The 23,026-nt window shown below is 39.7% G+C and overlaps 1 protein-coding gene and 1 non-coding gene across 3 annotated transcripts in view; one reads left to right on the plus strand and one right to left on the minus strand.

Moving 5' to 3' along the window:
* PLCE1 (phospholipase C epsilon 1) overlaps nucleotides 1-23,026 on the plus strand; it is a 343,363-nt gene that overhangs the window by 137,954 nt on the left and 182,383 nt on the right. For both annotated transcript variants that reach the window (XM_056130466.1, XM_056130467.1), the window contains exon 3: nucleotides 18,504-18,792. In XM_056130466.1, the coding sequence (XP_055986441.1) occupies nucleotides 18,504-18,792 (289 nt within the window). The remainder of the gene's footprint in view (nucleotides 1-18,503; nucleotides 18,793-23,026) is intronic.
* LOC130038687 (U6 spliceosomal RNA) lies at nucleotides 11,436-11,542 on the minus strand. Its single transcript, XR_008794756.1, has one exon. It is a non-coding gene; the product is annotated as a U6 spliceosomal RNA (small nuclear RNA).

A 23,026-nucleotide genomic window follows, 5' to 3' on the forward strand; every position in this document is an offset into this window, starting at 1 on the left:
GAATGAACCTGAGTAACCCCATGACTCCCTTCCTCCCCCCCCCCCACCCCCCTCCCCTGCCATGGACTCATATGACACTTGCTGGTTACATAGCACCTGATGGTAGCATCTTTGTCCCCTGGTAATGCTGATGCTAAGGCCAACTGAAATAAATTCAAAGAATAGTTTAGATTCCTGGACCATGGAGGGTACAAGTAAGAAAGAAGACTTGCAACACCCACCAGTGGCTGATCCCAGTGGGGTTGCTTATGGCTGTAGTTAGTATATATAGTTGACATTGCCTTTAATTATATCACATCTGCATAGTGTCTTTTGTAAGCTCATAGAGAATAATGACTGTGCCCCGTTGTTTAAGCTTCCCACAAAGTGAAGAACAACAACAGTATTTTAGATTGTTGCAAGAAAGTCAGGGACTCTGGAGACAGGGAAAGCTCTTAAGTCTACTTTTTGTACAATAGAGCTTCATACAATTATTCTGTATGTAATCTTTTCACCAAAACACTGTCTCCTGTTTCTGTCAACAAAAGACCTCTTTGTTTTGAAAGCCAAGAAAAACCTTAAGCCTGGTAGAGACAACAGAACAGGCTTTTTAAATGATAAAATGTGAATGCTAAAATTTCTTATTTTTGGAATGTAAATTACAAGTTTGTTTCAAATGATTTAGTTGTTTACCTTCAGGGTTCTTTGTGGGGGGAGGGGAGAGGAACACCCTGCAAGACTCCAGGGTTATTCCTGGCTCTCCACTCAGGAATCATTCCTGGCAGTTCCGGGGACACCATTTGTGATGCTAGACTCAAACCCGAGTCAGTGGTATACAAGACAAGCACTGTCCACTCTCTCTCTGGCCCTGGCCTCAGTTTTAATCAACATTGGGGTCATTTAAATTTATATCTATGGAATTTTGTAGTATTATTCAGAATGACTATATCATTCTTTTTTTTAAATTTTTATTAGTGAGACATCATGAGGTAAAGTTCTAGACTTACACATTTTTGTGCTTGGGTTTCAATTATACAATGATCAAATACCCATCCCTCTACCAGAGCCCATTTCCCACTACCACAGATCCCAGTGTCCCTCCTACCCCCCCATCCCTCCCATCCCACCTTGCCTCTGTGGCAGGGCATTCCCTTTTGTTCTCTCTCTCTTATTGGGTGTTGTGCTTTTCAAAAGAGGCAGTGGGTGACAATCATATTTGGTCTATAGTCTACTTTCAGCATGCTTCTCCCATCCTGGGAGGATCCTCCCAACACCCTTTATTTGGTGTTCCCTTCTCTATCTGAGCTCCCTTTTCCCCTAGCATGTGACTATATCATTCTTATCTGACTATAAGGTAGACACAAACGAGACATGATTATCTCTTTTCTGTTGGTGCCTTTAGAGTGGAACGAGCCTTTTTTAAAAAATGTCTTTTATTAGTGAATTACCGTGAGGTACAGTTGCAAACTTATGAACTTTTGTATTTCAATCATACAATAATCATTTACCTATCCCTCCACCAGTGCCCATTCTCCTCCACCAATGTTCCCAATATCCTTCCCACCATCCCCAACCCACTCCCCCACCCCATCCCGCCTCGCCTCTGTGGCAGGGCATTTCTTTTTGTTCTCTCTCCTTTTGGGTGTTGTAGTTTGCAATAGAGGTACTGAGTGGCCATCATGTTCAGTCTATAGTCTACTTTCAGCACGCATCTTTCAACCCTAATGGATCCTCCCAACATCCTTTACTTGGTGTTCCCTTCTCTATCTGAGCTGCCTTTTCCCCCAGCATGTGAGGCCAGTTTCCAAGCTGTAGAGCAGACCTCCTGGTCCTTATCTCTACTACTCTTGGGTGTTGGTCTCCCATTCTATTACTTTATATTCCACAGATGCGTGCAATCTTTCTATGCCTGTCCCTCTCTTTCTGACTCGTTTCACTTAACATGATACTTTTCATGTATATCCACTTGTCTGCAAATTTCATGACTTCATCTTTTCTAACAGCTGCATAGTATTCCATTGTGTAGATGTACCAAAGTTTCTTTAACCAGCCATCTGTTCTCGGGAACTCAGGTTTTTTCCAGATTTTGGCTATTGTAAACAGGGCAGTAATGAACATACATGTGCAGATGTCATTTCTACTTTACTTTTTTGCCGCTCAAGGAATATTCCCAGGAGTGGTATTGATGGGTCAAATGGGAGCTCAATTTCTAATTTTTTGAGAATCGTCCATACTGTTTTCCAAAAGTGAACCCGTCGGCATTCCCACCAGCAGTGAAGGAGAGTCCCTTTCTCTCCACATCCATGCCAACACCAGTTGCTTATGTTCTTTGGATGTGGGCCAGTCTCTGTGGTGTGAGATGATATCTCATTGTTGTTTTGATCTGTATCTCCCTGATGATTAGTGATGTAGAGTATTTTCTCATGTGCCTTTCAGCCATTCGGATTTGTTCTTTGAGAAAGTTTCTGTGGAATGAGTCTTATATGATGTTCCATCTGCAGTGGGTCATGATACTCTGAGAAGGACAGTGGATACCTCCAGGTATAGGAGATGTATACTCCAACTATAAATTGTTCTTGTTGTATGTATATATGTGTGTATTTTTTGTTGCCAATGAAAGAATAGTTCTTTGACAGTTTACTTAAAAAGTATTTCTAAGAGGAAACAGCTCTAAAGGACAGTCACATTCATGAAGACTCAGAGTATCTCCTCCAGATATGTTGCTCCCAGATTCTCTTAGCTCCAACCATATGGGTCACATTGAGATCCTGTTCTATATGTCTAGAACTTGCTCTTCTCTATTTCACTCTATCCTCATTTGCCTGACTCTTACTCTCGTCATTACGTGAAGAGGAACCTCTTCCCAGGCCTGACATAGAGCTCTTTGTCTAAAAGATTATTTTGACAAATCTGAATAAAAATTATTGATTCTCACTTTGCATACTGACAAAGCAAGAGACTTTCTGGGGAAGGGTGTTCTTAGAGTAACAGGACAAGGTAGCCCAGGAGAAAGCCCACTCTCTCCATTATCTGCAACCTTGGGATTTTAGGGGATCAGCTTTTGGATTAGCGCAATTCCAGTCAGCTTGATTTGTACCCATATTTGGTCTTCTTTCTGAGGTGCTCGTATCCTCAGTCAACATCGAACTCTTCGATGGTGTTTCCGGAAGACTCATGGAAACCTTGAACCTCTGCTGGGTCCTTGGGTGTGGAGCAGTGTTGTGGGAATTTCCAGAAACCTGTTGGTCTGTAACCTCTCAATCTCCATGGTCAGGGCACCCTGTCCTGCTGTTAACTCAAAGTCCTCTTCACTCCACAGGCTCTGAAAGGGCAGAAAGGGTGAGTGTGGGGGCATGGACTGCCGGCAGGAAAAGGCCTTACTTTCAGTTAGTGGCCCCATAGTATCTTTAGGTTTATTGTTTTACCTCCTAGGAGAAACTTTCTATGGCCTCCCAAGCCACATTTCTCTGTTTCCAAAGCACTCACCACTGCAGGATCACTAGCTATAAAAACAGCTCATTTTCTTGCTTACTTTCTCTCTTACTTGGTCACTTTCTTTTTTTAAAATTTTTTTTAATTTCATACCTGGCGACGCTCAGAGGTTACTCCTGGCTCTGCACTCAGGAATTAGCCGTGACAGTGCTCAGGGGACCATATGGGATGTGGGGAATCGAACCTGGGTCGGCCGCATGCAAGGCAAACGCCCTACCCGCTGTGCTATCACTCCAGCCCTACTTGGTCACTTTCGTAAGAACAGAAAACTGTATTGTCCTGATTTTGTCTCAAGCTCCTGACAGGCTATTTGACACAAAGTAAATATTTGTTGAACAAATGAAGTTCAAGCAGAGGAAGGCATTTATGAATGTTCTTCATAAATTAAATTGAGGTTGGTGAATGCACAAGATGACAGACAAGACTTCTCTGAGGATTTCCCTGCTCCTGTTGGGGACCTGCCATTACTCAGGCATCCCTGTAATGACAAGGGCAATGATTCCTGTGAACCAGATAATTTTTCACTCACTTCATTCATCATGAACCTCCATCTTTCTTCCAAGTAGATAGGATCAGTGTGCGTATATCCACGTGGCTCTCAGAGAACCCTTTCTGCCCGTGTCATCACTTCTGGACCATTAGTTCCTTTTCTCTCTCTCTCTCTCTCTCTCTCTCTCTCTCTCTCTCTCTCTCTCTCTCTCTCTCTCTTTTGCTTTTTGGGTCACACCCAGCAGTGCACAGGGGATTCTCATCACTCATGGCTCTGCACTCAGGAATCACTCATGGCTGTGCTCGGGGGACCATACATGATGCTGGGAATCGAACCCGGGTCAGCTGCATGCAAGGCACTCTCCCCGCTGTATTATTGCTCCAGCCCCCTCCCTTTTCTCTTAATGTATATTTTGCCTGAAAATGATCTAAGGATAATAGATTAACTTAGAAAGTTAATTATACTCTTATTTTTAAGAGCAATTTTTCAAATTGCTAATGAATGCATTTATTTTTACAGAATCAAGATTTGCCTATTAATTGAGGCTCACTGGATATAGTAATTATTTCCCACCTCCAGCTTTAATGAGGCATAATAGTTTATAGTAGTATTGATATTCTGGTTTTATTTTGCAATGCTGCTACACCATCCTCATCACTAGAGTCAAGTTCCCTCCACCATTCTCCCACAGTCTTTCCCCCTCTATCCTTTCCCCTTAGTACTCTCAATCCACAGTGCTGTTGACCCTCTCTTAGGGTTTCTTTTCATTAGGGGTTGTCTAATTTCTTGTTTTGTTTCTTACATTCTCTGTATGAGCAAGATCACATACTATTTGTCTTTTTCTTTCTGACTCATTCAGTCTGACACCCTCCAGTCCCATCCAAGTTGAAGCAAAGTGCAAGATTTCATCTTTTCTCATAACTGTATGCTCCTTTTCTACAACAACCCTTCCTCAACCCTCTCCTGCCAAGACACTCACTGGCTTTTCTCTGTAAGACTCAGTAGCAGTCCCTCTCCTAGACTCTTTGTCCTCCTAACAGTCTGACCCTGGAAGCTTCCCAAGCTCCTGCAAACATCACTTGATCACTTGGCATCCTGCTACTCATCAGTCTGCTTGAGCGGGTGCCAGTAATGTCCCTGTCGCGTGCTACTGTAAACATAGCAAGCATAATTGTCTATATTTACCCACTGCTCACTATTCCATGCTCTCTGAATTATGTTTTTGAACTGGTTGTTAGGCTGGTTTTACCCTTGTATGAAACTCTGGACTCAGTATTCCTTATTTAAATGACTCTCAAGCCCTGTTCATGGGCATGAGGCACCAAACTGGACGCCTCCTTCATTCCTGCAGCAACTCACATGGTAAAAGTCATAAGCCATCTTGCATTGGGTCCAGTTATACAGTGTCCATTTGGGTGGGTCCAGGGTTGGCTCCATCACTGAGTTCCTATTCCTTGGGGATTAGGGAAGGAATGTTCCTCTTGTGGCCATTCATTTGGCTCCATCAGCGGAGAAACTTTTAAGAATTAAATCATTGTGATTTTCCATAGAAGACATAGCAGTGCCTTAGATAGTGATAAATAACTCTCCAGTAACTATGAGAGAAGGATCCATTATGCAAACCCTACTAGTCAACATTCTTCCCTTATTCCCATCTTTATTCTTAGAATTGAAGCTCAAAATATCCAGGGACTGGGAAATAAAAGGTGCAGGAGAGTGATAGACAACGGTAATAAAGGGAAGGCATGGAAATATAGTAAGGAAGATACTCAATCAGGACAGGTCAAGGAAAAAGTATGAGTAAAATTAAAGGAAAATATGGGAATATAGGAGTAGGGAGGCCTAAAAATTTTTGAGAATGAAAATCCATGATATTAAAAAGAAAATTAGAGGAAACACCTCCAAGAGAATCTAGAGCAGGACTCTTTCATCTTACTTTTAACCCAGGAAATACAGCTTGGATAAGCACTTCCAGAAGCTCCTTGAATTCATTATGCATTTGATTCTGAATTAATTAATTGTGGTTGTGCATTCAGAAGACTCATTGTTGCAAACATTTTCCCAGCCCCTATATTTCATTTAAGAAGTTAGTACTTGAGTGGAAAAAGATAGAGAAATAGGAAAAAGAGGGAAAATCCTGGGTGAGTGAGGATTCATACTTAAGCTCCCATATTAACTAAAAGATAAGAGCTGAAAAGTTCCTATGGATTGAATGCCACAGAGGCACCAGAACCATGGAAAGGCTTTGCATTTGGAGCATAATGAGTACCCTAGTCTCATACTGAATCCAGAGAGCAGCTGTTTGTTGAACTATGGACGAGAAAACACCATGAGTTTATGTATAGGAGGCTGGGAGAGCCGGTCTCCCTCCCATCCCAGTCCTGTAAGCCAGAGCCCGACCAACCACAGAGGCCAATTCAGCCATCACATCTAAGGAAGCTGAGTGGAAGAATAGAAACAAACTTATTCCTGAGCAGAGAGGTTCTACTACCCTAGAAACAAAGACGTACCTGTAAGCAGGCATAACCTTAGAACAAGCTCTAAATAAAGGTTCAGGTACTGTGCTATAATGACTGATTGGATTTTTCTGGGAGGCGAAGAATTCACAGCAATGTTATCTCATCCTGACTTAGAATGGCCTGTGATACTCAGCAGTGATGATACCAGTGACTTCCTGACTGTTGCTGGGTAGCCCAGCAAGATCAGGAACAAAACCAAACACAGATTCTCTCCTTCCCACTGAGAAGCTTTCCTCTGCTGCTCAACAATATATTGTAGAAGATCAACCTCAGGCGGTTGTTAGGCAAATGAAATCTTGAGACTAGAGAAAGGATATTGTCCATAAGTGATGCCTCAGAGAGAAAGAGGCCTCTAAGAGCCACAAATATATAAGGCCACACTGATCCTTTCCAGCTGGGCAGCGGGGAGGAGGTTAGAAGCTGGGATGAAGTGAATGGTGATTCCACCAGCGTACAGACAGCAAATAGCATGTCCTTCCCTATACGTCCTCCACAATGTTATGCACATCCAGCACCCTGGGACCACAGAAATGCTGAAAATTTGTGTTCCCCACAGTTTATATGGGCACAGCTTAGTTAACAAAAATACCACCCTGCTCTCAAAGCTAGGATATCACAGTCCACAGATTGTGAATGCTTCAGTCTAGCCAGGGCTTTGTCCCTCATGTGATTCATTAATTGACCCTCCTCTTAGAACTGCCAGGAGCCTGGTAGTACAGTTTATTAAGTCCTTTCTGTCAGCCTCATTCATGATCTGACCTCACAAGCCTAGCAATGTAATTCATTTGTTCTAATTTGATTTTTTTTCTTTTCAAGAGGCTTCCTTGGCAGTCAGGTTTTCTGGTTATGATAAGATTCATCTGTGAGGTGATTCCTATTAGAATTAGCATCTGAGATGTGATTCATCTTGGCAAATATTAAACTGGTAGTGTCATTAAGAGGAAGGTCTGTTCCACTCACAGAGGCAGGGAATTTCTGTGAGAGATGCCCATCATTCATTAGGATTTGGCGAGGTTGCCCGGTACTAGATTTTAAGTGAAGGGCTTGGGGGTAAAGACAAGGAGGAAGTGGCTTGGTTCGCCCATGGGAGCTCCCACCTAGAAGGAATACACTGGGGACAGCAGTGCTTCTGGAATAGAGAATGGGAGGTAGGAGATGCAATCAGATGAAAAGGAGTACTCGCTCCTTAATGTCTAAGGTGAGAATTTTCAAACTTGAGCAGGAATCAGGGTCACCAGGAAGACATGTCACAACGCAGATTGCTTGGCCCGAACTCCAGCCCAGAGTTTTTGATTTAGTAAGTCTGGGAAGGGGCCCAAGAATTTGCATTGCTAGCAAATTTCTCATGTGATGCGGCTGCTGGTATGGGAACCATATTTTTGCGAATCTGACTCTAAAGCTTCAATCATTTCTGATTCCCCCTTTCTCTGTTGTCTGTAGCATACTGAATAGTGTGCAGTGCTACGCTAGAAACAAAAAGTGAATGAGATATTATCTCTGTTCCCTGGGAACTGTTCATCTAATTAACAGTGACTATCAAACTTCAAAGAAAGTGCCTCTACAATTAGGACAGAGAAGAAACCAGTAAGGCAATGATAGTTGGAAATGATCACTATGGACAATAACACTGTTGAACAATGGTAAAGGGATATATGTGATAATGTTTAAGTACCTGTATTGGTGAAGGATGGGTGTTGGAACATTGTATGACTGAAACCCAGTCATGACCAACTTTATGACTATGTATCTCACAGTGATTCCATTAAAAAATTTTTAAAATGAAAAAAAGTGCCTCTAAAGAGCTTCTTTAGGAGAAGTTGGAACACAGAAAAGATAATGCTTAAAATGAGTCTGGAGGAAGAAAATAATTTTTTTTGGTTGCCGCAGTTGTTTGTTGTTTCATTTTGTTTGCCATGGATTAAACATGGCTTGAAAGAAGTTGTGTGGAAGATATTTCTCATTGTTAAATTCCCAGACTTCCAAATATCCTGGGACATCCTCTCACACTCATTTTTAGATGTTTTCCACAGTAATCAAGTTTCAGCTTACTTCTTACTTTTTACTAAAAGGTAGCTAGCGGCACAATTCTGGTTAACTGGACTAGCATTAGTGAAGCCTTTATTTTTGTCTTTCTGGAGATCAGTTGGTTAATGTTTCGTGCATGATGAGAATAGTCTCAGTAGAATGGAATTCTCAGCACAGGCACATGAATGGAATGTGGAGTTAAGAGTAGGGGAAGCAAGACTAGAAGAATAGCGTAGAGGTTAAAGCACATACCTTGCATGTGGCTCACCCTGGTTTAATCCCCATGAGTTAAGGGGTCTCCAGTTCCCCTGGCGGAAGGAAGGAAGGAAGGAAGGAAGGAAGGAAGGAAGGAAGGAAGGAAGGAAGGAAGGGAGGGAGGGAGGGAGGGAGGGAGGGAGGGAGGGAGGGAGGGAGGAAGGAAGGAAGGGAAGACTGGAGGAAGGGAAAGAAATTAACAAGGAAGGAAAGAAGGGAGGAAAGGAGGGAGGGAGGGAGGGAGGGAAGGAGGATGGGGAAGAAGAAAGAAAAGAGAAAGAAAGAAAGAAAGAAAGAAAGAAAGAAAGAAAGAAAGAAAGAAAGAAAGAAAGAAAGAGGGAACGATCTGATAGGTACCAAAATCCTACTGTCCATCCCTGCTCCTCAGGTCTCTAAGGTACCTTAACAAACACCCCCCTCAACAGACAAACTGTTTTTGTTGACTTCCAGAAATTTAGTAGTTTTTATAGCATTTATTTTTGTTTATACACACACACACACACACACACACACACACACTCACACACACCAATCAGCAGTTAAGCCTTCAATATCTTCCATCTTCTAGGACACCATCTTTATATGCCAGAATTTAGGAAAGGGGCACTTGAGACCTGTAAGAGTAGTTTCCAAATGTAGTTAAAATAAATGTGCTAAATTGTTTTTCTCACTTGAGCGTATTCTAAGAATCTGTTGTGAAAAAGAGAAAGGGACTATTAGAAGTAAATACATAATCACTAGTCATGAATGTAGTATATTAATGAATACTGAGAAAAAGAATGCATTCAGAAGACCCTAACTATGTTCATCCATGTTGATGATAAAATTATCATCAAAATAAATAAAACTGGGATGTGTAAGTCATATCAGTAAAAATAAAAGGAGATAATTTTGGCTGACCCTTCGACATTAAAGATTTTTAAAACATACCTGAGAAACAGGGTGGGTTTCAGTCACAGGGAAAGCTATTGATTTTTTAAAATCATTGCTCTCAAGCATCTACTATATGACTATAGAAGTTATGACTTAGAGTCCTAATGTAGGACCTCGCAATATTTGTTTCTTATTTTTTTAGTATTTGTTCCTTATTTTTAGTGTCAATAGGAAGACCTCTTAAAAAAATGTCCTGAGAATTTCAAGATTTTAGTAAACTCATGTTTCAATGCTCAGTACCTAGCTCATTTTAAATACTGGGCTGGAGCGATAGCACAGCGGGTAGGGCGTTTGCCTTGCACGCAGCCAACATGGCCGACCCGAGTTCGATTCCTCCGCCCCTCTCGGAGAGCCCGGCAAGCTACTGAGAGTATCTCGCCCGCGCGGCAGAGCCTGGCAAGCTCCCCGTATTTGGTATGCCAGACACAGTAACAACAAAGTCTCCAATGGAGACGTTACTGGGCCCGCTCGAGCAAATTGATGATCAACGGGAGGGCCTTTACTTACTTTACTCGAGGAAATTATACAAATATTACAAGTATTAAATTTAATAACGACCTAAATAAGAAATTTTCTTCTTAAAGAAAAATTTCAGAAAATATGTTGTAGGATCTTGGAATATCATAATTTTCTATGACTCTGACCCCCATAAAAATATCTTTTTAAATAGAGGAAGTGAAAAATTGCCTCCCCTTGAAATATACCTCCTTTGACTCCATCAGAAGTCAAGTTAAGGCCCCAAAGCAGAAAGAGAGTATGTGGGAAATTGTCTGCCAGGGAGCAGGGGAAGGGTGGGAAAGGGGAGGTATACTGGGGAGACTGGTGATGGGGAATGTGCACTGGTGGAGGGATGGGTGTTTGAACACAGCAGGTAGGGCGTTCGCCTTACAAGCGGCCAACATGGCCGACCCAAGTTCGATTCCTCCGCCCCTCTCGGAGAGCCCGGCAAGCTACCGAGAGTATTCCATATGCCAGACACAGTAACAACAAAGTCTCCAATGGAGACGTTACTGGGCCCGCTCAAACAAATCGACGATCAACGGGAGGGCCTCGAGCAAATGATTGTAACTCAAACATGAAAGCTTGTAACTGTATCTCAAGGTGATTCAATAAAATAAAATTTTAAAAAAAAAACAGACAGAACTCTTTCTGGTTGTTTAGAGGAAGGAGTTTTTCTCCTGGCTGAGTGCTGTGACCTTGGTATGTCTGGCTGCTCCATGCCTTTCAGCCCACTGAAGTCCCTGGCTTTGTCTCCTCAACATTTTCAGCCTTAATATGTTTATTTTACTTTGTTTTGTATCTGAACTCCCTGTCCCAGAGCAGGTTTCTACAAGGCATCTCTCTTTTGAGTCACCAGAAATGCAAATACTTTCTTAAAAATTGTCTAAGCCTTGTTTGCTTTTCTGCGAGTAATTTCATAGTATCAAGGTCATTTTGTTCAAAGGTAGTACCTGCTGTAAATAGAGCAATAAAGTTCCATGGAGAGGGTTCCTTCACAGTTTACATTGATTGTTAAACACAGCAGCTATGAGGGACACGGTTTGCAACGTTGATCTTAAATCTCTATTAAACTAAAGATGTCCAAATATAAAAACCTTGACTCCTTTCCTCTTCTCAGAAACTAGCAAGTACAGTATATATTAAAAATACATCTTAAATGCGTATAATATTATGTCTCAACAGATTTTATTAACTCGGTCACTGTCTATCTTCTTTTTTAAATTGAGCTTTTCAATTTCTAAAAAAATATGGAATGCTTCACGAATTTGCGTGTCATCCTTATGCAGGGGCCATGCTAATCTTCTCTGTATCGTTCCAATTTTAGTATATGTGCTGCCGAAGCAAGCACGGTCATTATCTATCTTCCTATTAAAATGAAATTCTTGTTCACTATTAGATCCCTAGCCATTGAGCCTGGATCATCATAGCTGCTCAATTAATATGGATCATTTCTTTTTCTGCCTTGTAATTTTCTGTGGTGGGAATATCTAGTGGTACTCAGGAACTACTTCCAGCTCTGTGCCTATGGGTCACTCTGGGTGGTGCTCAGGGAGCCATGAGGTGCTAGTGACTAAACCCAGGCCTCCTGCATACACCCAACCATGAAACTATCTTTCCAGTCCCTCCATTTGTAATTTAGGAAAATAAACCTCATTGTAAAGGAAACCTGCTTTCCCACTCACTACTCATAACTTGACTGTTTTAAAAAGTAATCTCAAATTCCCAGGCAGTCACTTATCATGAATAAAACCTTAACAATAGCACTGCAAACATCATTTAAAACCTTTGCCAAATAGCAGTATTTTCTTGAAGCCCACTCTTTGTACTTTTTTGGAGAAGCTGGACTACAGAGTTGAATAAACCCATATTACAGTCCGGGCTCAGCCTCTTAGTAGTTGTGAAAATAAACTTCAATTCTCTAATTTTCTAGGATCGCCTTACAAGCGGCCAACATGGCCGACCCGAGTTCGATTCCTCCGCCCCTCTCGGAGAGCCCGGCAAGCTACCGAGAGAGAGTATTCGATATGCCAGACACAGTAACAACAAAGTCTCCAATGGAGACGTTACTGGGCCCGCTCGAGCAAATCGACGATCAACGGGAGGGCCACCGTCCGCATCTATAAAATGAATCCGCCTCTGAGGGCTAATGGGTGAATTAAAATATTACTCAGGTACATTCTTATCATTGTGCCAGTGATTCTGGCATCTCATCATTTCATCAATTGAGATTTTCTTTGAAAAGCAAAATAAAGCACTTGAACAAAACACTCCCAAAACTCCAAAACATATTCCTTTTTTTTTTAACAGCAGGTCATTTGTCTAAATCATAATTCTGCAAATTGACTGAATTGTTCTTTGTGTGGATCAACTGATTCCTTCTGCTGGGCTCTATGTATCTGTGGTGGCAGTTGGATTGTAACTAGGTGATCTAATATCTATGATGATATTGTTATTAATCTAGCTGTTGGCAGATATCAGCTCAGATAACAGGGCTATAACCTTTCATTTTCCAGAAAACTAGTACTGGCTTCTCCACATGGTTGTTGTTTCAATTCCCAAAAGCAGCAAGAGAGAGCAAGTTTCCGAACACAAGTTTTGTCTGAGGAAAATATACTTATTGTTATTTTAAAAATGACTCTTTGTATAAAAAGTAATATTTGAGGACTAAAGCTTGCATCATGCTAAATTCTCATTGGTTACGTAAATCACACCCAGAATCAATGAAGAAATAATATATGAACACATTTTTAACTTTACTTAAACACCATGGTTTACAAAATTGTTATTATACAGTTGTTATGGGTTTTTTAATTCTATTTAATTTTTATAAAGTTGTTCACAATAATTACATTCAAAATTCCAACACCTTTGCACCAATATTATCTCAAATTTTCCCACCACTACCCAAGTCTACCCCAAAGCAAGTCCTAAATAATTTATTTTGTATTGTTTGTTATGAATAATCTGCTAAAAATTATCCAAAAATTTTTCCTTAGAGGAAAGTGTATGAAGATTGTAATGACTGTCTACATTTCCCACTCTTTATAGGTGGGATTTCCCAATTTTTTTCTTTTAACACAGATGACCTAATAAGAGATCATGCCTTTAATATATTTAACATATTTTATTTATTTTTTTGACGATTGTAAAATGATTGTTATATATTTTTAAAAATTTTTATTAGTAAAACACTATGAGGTACAGTTGTAGACTTACAAATTTTTGTGCTTGGGTTTCAGTTATACGATGATCAAGTACCCATCCCTCCACCAGCATCCATTCATATTTCCTGAGCACTGCCTTCTCTACCACCACTATATCAACATTTCAGTATTTCTTCAAGCACCTTTAATTCAGCTCTTTCAGCATTGCTGTATCTGGCATGTCTTGTGTTCGAATCTTCAGGGAAACAGTTGATCTCTTCCTACTTCTTTGTAAATATTGTGTTACCAGTGGTAGATGGCAACCCAGAGATTTATTCTTATTCACCTTCCTTCCTTATTTCACCTTATTTCTTCAGAAAATTTTTAAGACTTGGACATAAGTGACTGATAGCAATGCATATGTACATAGCATTTATGTATGTTAGAGATGCACCTCAATATCCTTTACAAATAAATATCATAAAGTAACAAAGTATGAGATTAATACCCAAGAATAGCTGAGATCAGCGCCAGGACGATTACTCCATAACTTAGAGGCCAGCGGGTATCCTAGAGGAAAGGGCAGTTCAGATAGAGAAGGGAGCACCAAATAAAGGATGTTTGGAGGATCCTCCCAGGAGGGGAGATGCATGTCGAAAGTAGACTATGGACTGAACATGTTTGCCACTCAATGCCTCTTTTGCAGACCACAACACCCAAAAGGAGAGAGAGAACACAGGGGATTGCCCTGCCACAGAGGCAGGGGGGGATGGGGGGATAGGGGTGAGGGGGATATTATCCATGGTGGTGGGAAAAGGGCACTGGTGGAGGGATGGGTATCTGATCATTGTATAATTGAAACCAAAGCACAAAAAATTGCAAATCTACAACTGTAAAAAAAAATAAAATAAAATAAAGGGAAAAAAAACAAATAAATATCAGATCTTTCTCTTCGCCACTAGTGTAGAAAAGTGTAGACAGAGTATCTGCTGGAGCAATTTGTATTTTAATGCATGTTTATTGTATATATCTACATTCATTCCATATATCACTAAGGCAAGGATCACAGATATGTATACTTATGGTAACCTCTCTGTTGGTCACTAGAGAGTTGTGTGGATTGGCACCAACTGGAGAATTCATGCCCCATCCAAAAGGAGAAGATTGAACCATTTGGCACCACATACCAATGTTCAGGGTTGTCAGTGTATGCTATTTTTCAGGAGATGATATATCTTTATGTGTGCATGTAAACTTTCCTAATTTTAATTCAGTATCAGATGAAGCTTGTCTTTAAGGGGAGTCTGACCTATTCTGAGTAATTTGGAACTGCTCCTACATTAGATGGTTATTCACAACTATTTTATTGTGATTTTCCTGAGGGCCCCAAGAAGGAAGAAGGGAAGTCACATTATAAAGCAGAAATGAAGTAATAGGAAGATACAAGGGGAAGACTTAAAGATGGGTGATTATTCCAGAGATTCCATAAAGGTCAAGGAAATAATACTAAGAAACTCATTAAATCCATACAAATTATTTGGTACAACACTACATTCACAGGTTGTTTTCCTTTAAAAGAAAAGAAAAAAGGAGTTAGCAATGAAGAGAAAGTGGGAAGGAAGGAAGGAAGGAAGGAAGGAAGGAAGGAAGGAAGGAAGGAAAGAAGGAAGGAGCGATGGATCTATGGTCAGTTGTGTGAAAAAATACTCAGATAATGAAACAAAATGAAAGAGTTACTCACTCCGGTCTTTTAATTGTCTTTAATATTCTAATGTGCAAGGATATCTTTCAAAGGAAAAAATAAGTGCTGCATTTTTCAAACTTTTGTGATCAAGGAGACCTTATTTTATAGGCTCCCTTTAGATTTATTGATTTGTGTAAAATGCTTGGGAAAACTGAATTTAAGAGTAATGAGACATTGGGGATCTCAAGGCATGATATGAAAATCAGAATGCAAAAGGCAATGACTGAAGGTGTGATCACTTGCATTGCTTAGCAGGTAAAGAAAATAGGTCAACCATTAGCAGCTATGAGCTTGCCAGCATATTAATATTTTAAAATAAATGCAGTTTTATCCTTTTCTATTCTGGCAACAATAAACCAACACCACCAACACCACCCAACAAAACAGACCTGGGTTCCTCACCTCTGATAAATTAAATCTCTTCGTAGTGTTCAGTGCTCTCCTTATCAGGTCAGCTAACCTTTATGACTTCTTAGCTATGCCCACACCCACTGTATGCTCTAAGCCACCCTGTCCTACTCACTGTCCTCTATACACATTTACTATTTTGTACCCTCTTCATCTTTTAAGACCATGTGATCTGGCTTACCCCAGCTACTCCAGTTAGAACCAGGCACTCTTTCCAAGGCACAGCTCAAATACACATCCACCCTGAATTTGCCTTTTAGCTATTAAATCTCATCAGAATTTATGTTTTCTGAACTTCTAGGACCTTTACTTCTTAAGGTTGGGACTTCTTGCTTGAGACTTCTTGGTTTATACATTGCCCAAGTGATTTGGAGATTAGAGAAAAGAAAGTGTGTCTGAGCTCTGCAGCTCTCTACCCCCTATTTACCCTCACATACACCCAAATAAGGTTAGGATGATATCTATCAGCACATAATGAAAAGGGTATAACCCCATCATGCCAAATTAAATAGACTCTGGGTTGTTATATGCAACCACATGTTGTTCCTTGAAGATAAAGGAGTTTTTCTTTCTCTTCTACTCTATTTGTAATTGGCACCATTTATTTCTTTTCTTTTTAAAAACTTTTGGTTTGGACAGACAAATAAACAAAAACAATATGAAACTAATACCCAAGGCCAGGGAAAATGTGCCAGGAGGACTGGTCAATGGTGGTTAGTGGTGTGAGAGATGGAGGGTAGTTAAGATAGAAGAGGGTCCATCATGACAATACTAGTTGGAAATGATCACTCTGGACAAGATCTGAGTTTTGAAAACAGGTCAGGGGATCTAGATGATAACCTTTCAGCGTCTGTAATGCAAACCATGATCATAATGCCTAAAATGAGAGAGAGAAAGAGAGAGAGAGAGAGAGAGAGAGAGAGAGAGAGAGAGAGAGGAGAGGTTCTTGCCATAGAGGCAGGCTGGGGTGGGGTAGGAGGTGGTTTGAAGAGGTGAGAGAGAAACTGGGGACACTGATGCTGGGAAATTACACTGGTGGAGGGATGGGTGTTGGAACATTGTATGACTGAGACACAATCATGAACAATTTTGTAATGCTTTATCTCATGGTGATTCAATAAATTAAAAAAAATGGGGGCCCAAACCTAGCTATGCTCAAAGCTGACTCCTGACTCTGCACTCAGGGATTACTCCTGGCAGTGAGCAGGATACTATGTGTAGTGCTGAGAATTAAAACTGGTTGGCTGCATGTAAGGCAAGCTCCCTACCTGCTGTACTCTCTCTCTGGCCCAGTGGACAACATTTTTAGACACTAGACTGAACACTTCATGTGCATTGTCTATGTAAGTTCTTCAGTATTCCTAAGAGGATACACTATCCCCAGGTTTTATGGAAGTAGAAGCTGTGTCTAATGCTGAAGTCAGCTTGCTCATGTCCATGAGCCACTTCCTAACTGCTCAAGGAAAAGCCAGGGACACACCTCACAGCGACTGGGCTCTGTCTTTTCCAGTACAGTGCTATAGCCACATTAGCCATCAGACATTTTAGTAACTGAGAATTACAGTTTAAAATTCACACTCTGCCTTAAAGTAACAAGTATATATAAGAAAACAGAGAAGATAGAGCAGAAATCTAGTTAGAATCAGAATAGTTTGAGTCTTTGGGGCATTCTAGGCTCTTCTAAAGACCTTGAACAGCTTGACAGGGGCCTTTTTGAGTGCCCCCGAGTCCTGGTTCTGGGTGTATATGGCATCATGGAAGTGTATGCATGACCTTGAGGACAGGTGCTCAACTGCCAGTCATTTCTTTGTTCATTCATCACAAGGGATGACCTCCATTTCAACTTCAGTGTGAACTCTTTGCTTATCTATCAACTTACTATATTTAAAAAAAAGCCTTATTTGAGAAACTGCCTTATTTGCCCAGACCTGACACATGACTGATCTAGAAACACATTATAATGATTTGTTGATTGATAAATAACAAGTCAACCAAGATAATTGTTTAACATAGAGACAGCATACATAGAAAACTTTTTTACTGTCAGAAAACTAGACTAGCACCTGGTAATATATCCTTTTATTTTATTTATAGGCTGCCCTGATCTCTGTGTCCTCAGAATACTTGGCAAACCAAAAATCTTCCTGCAGTAATGTCAAACCTCATAATTTTCTGACCCCATCTTCTAAATTACATTGTGAAATCCTGTAGCATGAGAAGCATGTGTTAACCTTGCAAATGCATTGTGTTTTTCAAAGCAGTGTTTTGTGCATAGTAATGTCTATAGAAATCCATGTTGAATAATTGCATCAGAATGGATTGGAGTTACAGCTGGGAACCTGTCCTAAAGAATCCAGTTTTCTTGTGATAAGTTTTGTGAGTTTAGAGAATAAAGCAAGAAGAAATAGGTTTATTGACCAAGACAGAGCAAGATGACTGGTTAATAATAACCTCACTTGATAGTGGTAGTGAGAGAGGAAGAAGGGGTTCTGGGGGGGAGGGGACTGGATTCAAACTGATGGGTAGGATTATGCCCAAGAGAGACATACTTTCTTCTTCTCCCTGATCTACTTATCCTCACATTTGTCTAAGTATGGAGAAAATATTTATCATGATTATCAAACTGGAATGCAATATACTTCACATAGTCACTCAGGATAGTTCAGAACGACTAATAGGAAAGGTTTGTCCTTGTCCCTCCACAGAAGAGCTTCGCTCTGCTGAGGAGGAGGAGAAATTTGAGCTGAATGTATTTTTGGTTGGTACAACTTGTAAGTGCTCTGTTTGATAGCAGGGTTGTTTGAATGGTCCATTTCATAACTATACATAGCTTTTCCAAATAAATGAAGTCTGTAGAATGTTCAGGTTAATGCATGAGTCCTGTGCTCAAGAGTGTTTGTGCTTAGACGACTGAGCCTTCTTTCTTAATAAGTCATCTTGGCATTTTGTCAACAAGTTAATTTGCTTTTCTAAGAAACTAGATTAATACTTCCTGTACTTTGTGCTATTCACAGATCTACAATGCAGTGAGAAGAGGAGAAAAAACAGAAGATACAATAGGATCTCTTCTCCATTTCTTCACAAAGCTTCCAGTCTCTGTGACAGCTTGTGAAAGGATTAGTGTTGGTCCGTGCTTAAAGCAATGTGTCCGGGACACTGTGTGTGAGTATCGTGCTACTCTCCAAAGGACTTCCATCTCTCAGTACATCACCGGCTCTCTCCTAGAAGCGACCACATCTTTAGGAGCAAGAAGTGGCCTTCTCAGTACTTTGGGAGGTTCCACCAGTCGAAAGATGCTAAAAGGTAATGTCTGAAATTTCACTTCTTTTTATCTTTCCATGCAGGAAAAGTAAGTTAATATTGATGCATACCAGTATGGAAAATTGAATTTTCCTATCAGCAACTTGAAATAGGAAAGGCAACTATAAAAGGGTAAAAGAGAATATTAAAAGGTAATCCTTTATGAAAATCCTTTTATGTAGTGATAGTCCAAGAAAGAAGCATTAGAACTTGAAATTTTCTTTTGAAAAGAAGTAAATGGTTAAGAGCTATCTTAATTGAGAAAAATTTAGAGAGTTTCTCTTACTGGTGGTTCATGACAAAGGACAATTACTATTATAAGAACCTGATCAATAACTATGGTCATGTGGTCACAGTGAAAACCAGCAGTGATCAGGAACAGGTTAGAATTTAATTTTATTTCCTACACAGATTCAGAAGGTTCATAATCACCAGAAACATTGTAGGCCATCTTCCAATAGTTTTCACCTTTAAAAAAAAGAAAACTAAACAGTCTAGTCAGGCAGTATACTGAAAAATGAGTCAGTAGAAAATGAGTTCCCTGTGCATCTGAATGTTCCAGTTACTTTTCATGAGTAGACAGGCAGTCAGACAAGGCAATGCCCAAAAGAACTTTGGAGATTTGTGCCCTGCACAGTTGTCACAACCCACCTGGCACTATGCCCTACCAGGAAGCTGAGGACCAGATGGGTTCCCTGCAGAACAGGGACATTCCACTGCCTGGGTGCTGCCAAGATCTTGATCTGAAACAGCCAGAACAATGATCTTCCTTCTTGATCCTCAATCTTCCACTTCCACACACCCTAAGCAGGCCCAGGAGGAAATACACACTACCCAGTATACTATGTGGGCACCATGTTGGTTAGTTTTCTGGAGTCACCTGAACTTTTTGGTTGTAGAGAATACAGATAAATGTAAGAGATGAGAACACTTTTTCAGAGACTATAGGAGAGAAATTTAATTTTGTATATTTTTCATTCATTCAGCATATATCTTTTGAACTCCCATTGGGTGTTTGGTGCTTTACAAGGCACAAATCATAGTTCCTGCCCTCATGGAGCTTTAAGTCTCTAAGTAGTGAACAGCTTCCATTAAGTGTAGAATTGATGATTTCATTCCTCTAATGTGACTACCATGCTTATATTCTCCATCCGTGTTCTTCCTTGGAAAATGAGCTGAGATTGACAAGTAGACTGAATATTGCTTCAATACTTGTAGCTTTTACTTTTAACTATGTAAAAGTTAATCAGCTATCATATACCTACTCTGTGCCCAGAAGTCTATCAGTGTTATGGGAGATCCTAATGAAGTGCACATTGGTTTATTTGCCTTCTAGTTCCCTGTGATTTTAATGGATAAACCAGATTTCCATGTAGCATGTAATCAAAGAGCAATATAAAACTACAGAGACTTATCTGCTAATTCTGAGTGGCAGTGATTCTAAGTGGTCAGAGGGAGTGAAAAAAAGATTAATTCTTTGTATGACAAATTGGTTAGCCTCAAGCAAGCAGATAAAAGTCAATAAGAGGCACTCCTTTATTTTCCATTAATTACAGAGGAACATATTACTAAATTCTTATCAATACAGTTTGCCTCCTGTCTTCCCTTTAGGGATAAAAATTAGGTTTGTAAGTGTATCTGATGCCCTTGATCTTGGTTTCTATTTGGACTTACTCTTTCAGATCAAAACTTTATAAGTCAACATTCCCCCTTCTAAGATTCTTGAGTCATTAGCTAATGTGTCATGCTTACAGCCTCACTTTGCAAGAGCTGGAAGTTTTAAATTTTATTTTATGGAGCTTTTAATTATTTCTGCTCTCCATCTCCCTGTAAATTAACTTTTGCTGAATAATACAGTTAGCCTCTGCACAAGTTTTACTTCTATAACTTCTGGCAATACTCTGAAGACTTTTTCAATTTTAGTGTTCTTTTTGAAAAGTCTCTATGTACCATAATAAAACACATGTTTCTTCAATATGCAGAGAAAGAACATGCATGAAGAGTCATGCGAACATTTGATGTCATGGAGTATTTAAAGTATCTCTGGTTTCAGCATATTGGTCAGTTGGATTTGAGTTATGTTGGCTGTGTGCTCCACAAGAGGGTCTGATTGATCTGAACTAATTGTTTTTTGCTTCTTTTATTGCTCATATGTGTCTTATGGCATCAAGTTGACCAATAACTTTCATCTCTGTATTACTATGAAAATCTTTCATAAGTGTTATGGGACACACTTTGTCCCCAATCTATGAATGGCCCATGTCGAAAAAGTTCATTTCCCAGGAACTATGTGAAACACTTTTCTGGAGGAGCAGGATTAATCTTTGTGATTTGACTCCCAGACTCTATTCCTCAAAAATATTAACAACTCCTAATACAGTTGAGATCTATATACTTCCCAAAACATAAAGATCAGATTATTGAAATATTTAGAATTGGTCTTCAAGAAAATAAGCACTAGAGTTAAAAAAAAACTTGTTGAAGGGAAATCATTTTAATTAATGAGTACAAATTTAAAGTAAACTTGTATCAAAATTTGAATAAATTTTGCCCGTTTCAGTTGTTGGGTGCTGTAGTTCTTTTCTTATGGTTAATTACAACTGAAATTCCTACCTATATGAAAGAATCATGAAATTATTATTCCAGTAACTTTTATGGGTTATTTATAAATGGAATTGAGAAAGGAAGAAGATCAGTATTTTTTACATTTTCCATGATAGAGATCATATCTGAAGTAAATTAAGTAACATTGGGAACACAGAGGGGAAATATGTGGGAATAAAGACAAGTACTATTTGAGTCCATTTATATGAGGCACTTATAATTAGTCACACATGTGGAGAAAAAAGTGGAAAGGTAGTTTTCAGGAGCTAGAGGATGAAGGAGAACACAGAGTTATCATTAAAAGGGCACAGAGTTTCTGTGTTACACATGAAAAAAATCTGGAAATGGATGATTACACTACATTATAAATTTACTTGAAACCACTGAAAGACACATTTAAAATGAGTAAGTTCTTATATTTTATATTATCTTTTATCACCAAAACAAAAGTGAAAAATTCAAAAATATCAAATATGCTGTGTTGGATCTTGGTCCATCTCTATTAAGATGTTAGAAAGAACTTATCTTTTGCAAAAGAAATATGAAGATAAATGACTTTTTATTTGAGCACTAAGTTACCCAAGTCATCTTGTCTTCTGGAATTGGTTCTGATTATAAGAAGTCTGGGGAAATCTGCAAGAAAAGAGTAAAATGTCTCTTACTCACAGAGTATTTAGATATTAGTAATTGGTAACTCAGTAATTGGTAACTCGGGATTGACCATAATTTTGTACCCTGTATCTTTACCATGGCTTATAGGATCTTGCTAACTCTAAAGTATCTTCATGAACATACACATTCCTAATGGTCTAGGTCTCTAGAATGACAACCAATAATGGGAATACACACACTCCTGGGTTTCTGTATGCAGGGTAACCAAGAATACTCTGTTAACTCAGTTATTAGTTTTCCAAATAACGAGAAGCATTTCTGGTATGATGCATTGATTTGGCAAGATATGTTTTTTTAATTACAAGGTCATGTTCACTAAAAACGGGAAAATGGAGCAATCCATATCTTTCTCTTCACATCTGGCTCCTCCCTCTCTCCTTTGATGTTGCTTGAATCTCAACACTAACCCTCACTTAATAGTGGGAGTTACAAGAATTATTGAGTTCAATAACCAGAAATTGTTCTAAGCATATCATCTGCTTTTAACTCTATGTGCTGTCTACTAAAAATTAAAAGTGTAAAACAAAATATGAAATCATGTAAAGTAACTTCTAAAGTAACACTAAGATAGCAAAATTAGAAAAATAAGATAATGATAACGAGAGAATTTTCCATATAAGGTGGTGGAGTATTTCTAAACATGCATGTTAGCCAACATCAATCAATCACTTAACTTCCCGTTAGTCGTCGATTTGCTCGAGCAGACGCCAGTAATGTCTCCATTTGTCCCTGTCACGTGCTAGTGTAGCCCAATGGCATCTGTTCGCTCCGGGAACATGAAGAGCCTCAAACCGATCGTTCATGATCTTGACAAAGAAGTCTGACCATCTGGTAGGTGGGTGGCCACGCGGTCTTTTGACATCCCATGGAATCCAGTTGGTAACAGCTCTAGTCCAGTGGTCGTCTTTAAATCTCATTACGTGACCAGCCCATCTGATTTTCGACACCTTGGCAAATGAGA

Source organism: Sorex fumeus, unplaced genomic scaffold, assembly GCF_029834395.1.
Source record: "Sorex fumeus unplaced genomic scaffold, SorFum_2.1 ptg000078l, whole genome shotgun sequence".
Classification (NCBI taxonomy): domain Eukaryota; kingdom Metazoa; phylum Chordata; class Mammalia; order Eulipotyphla; family Soricidae; genus Sorex; species Sorex fumeus.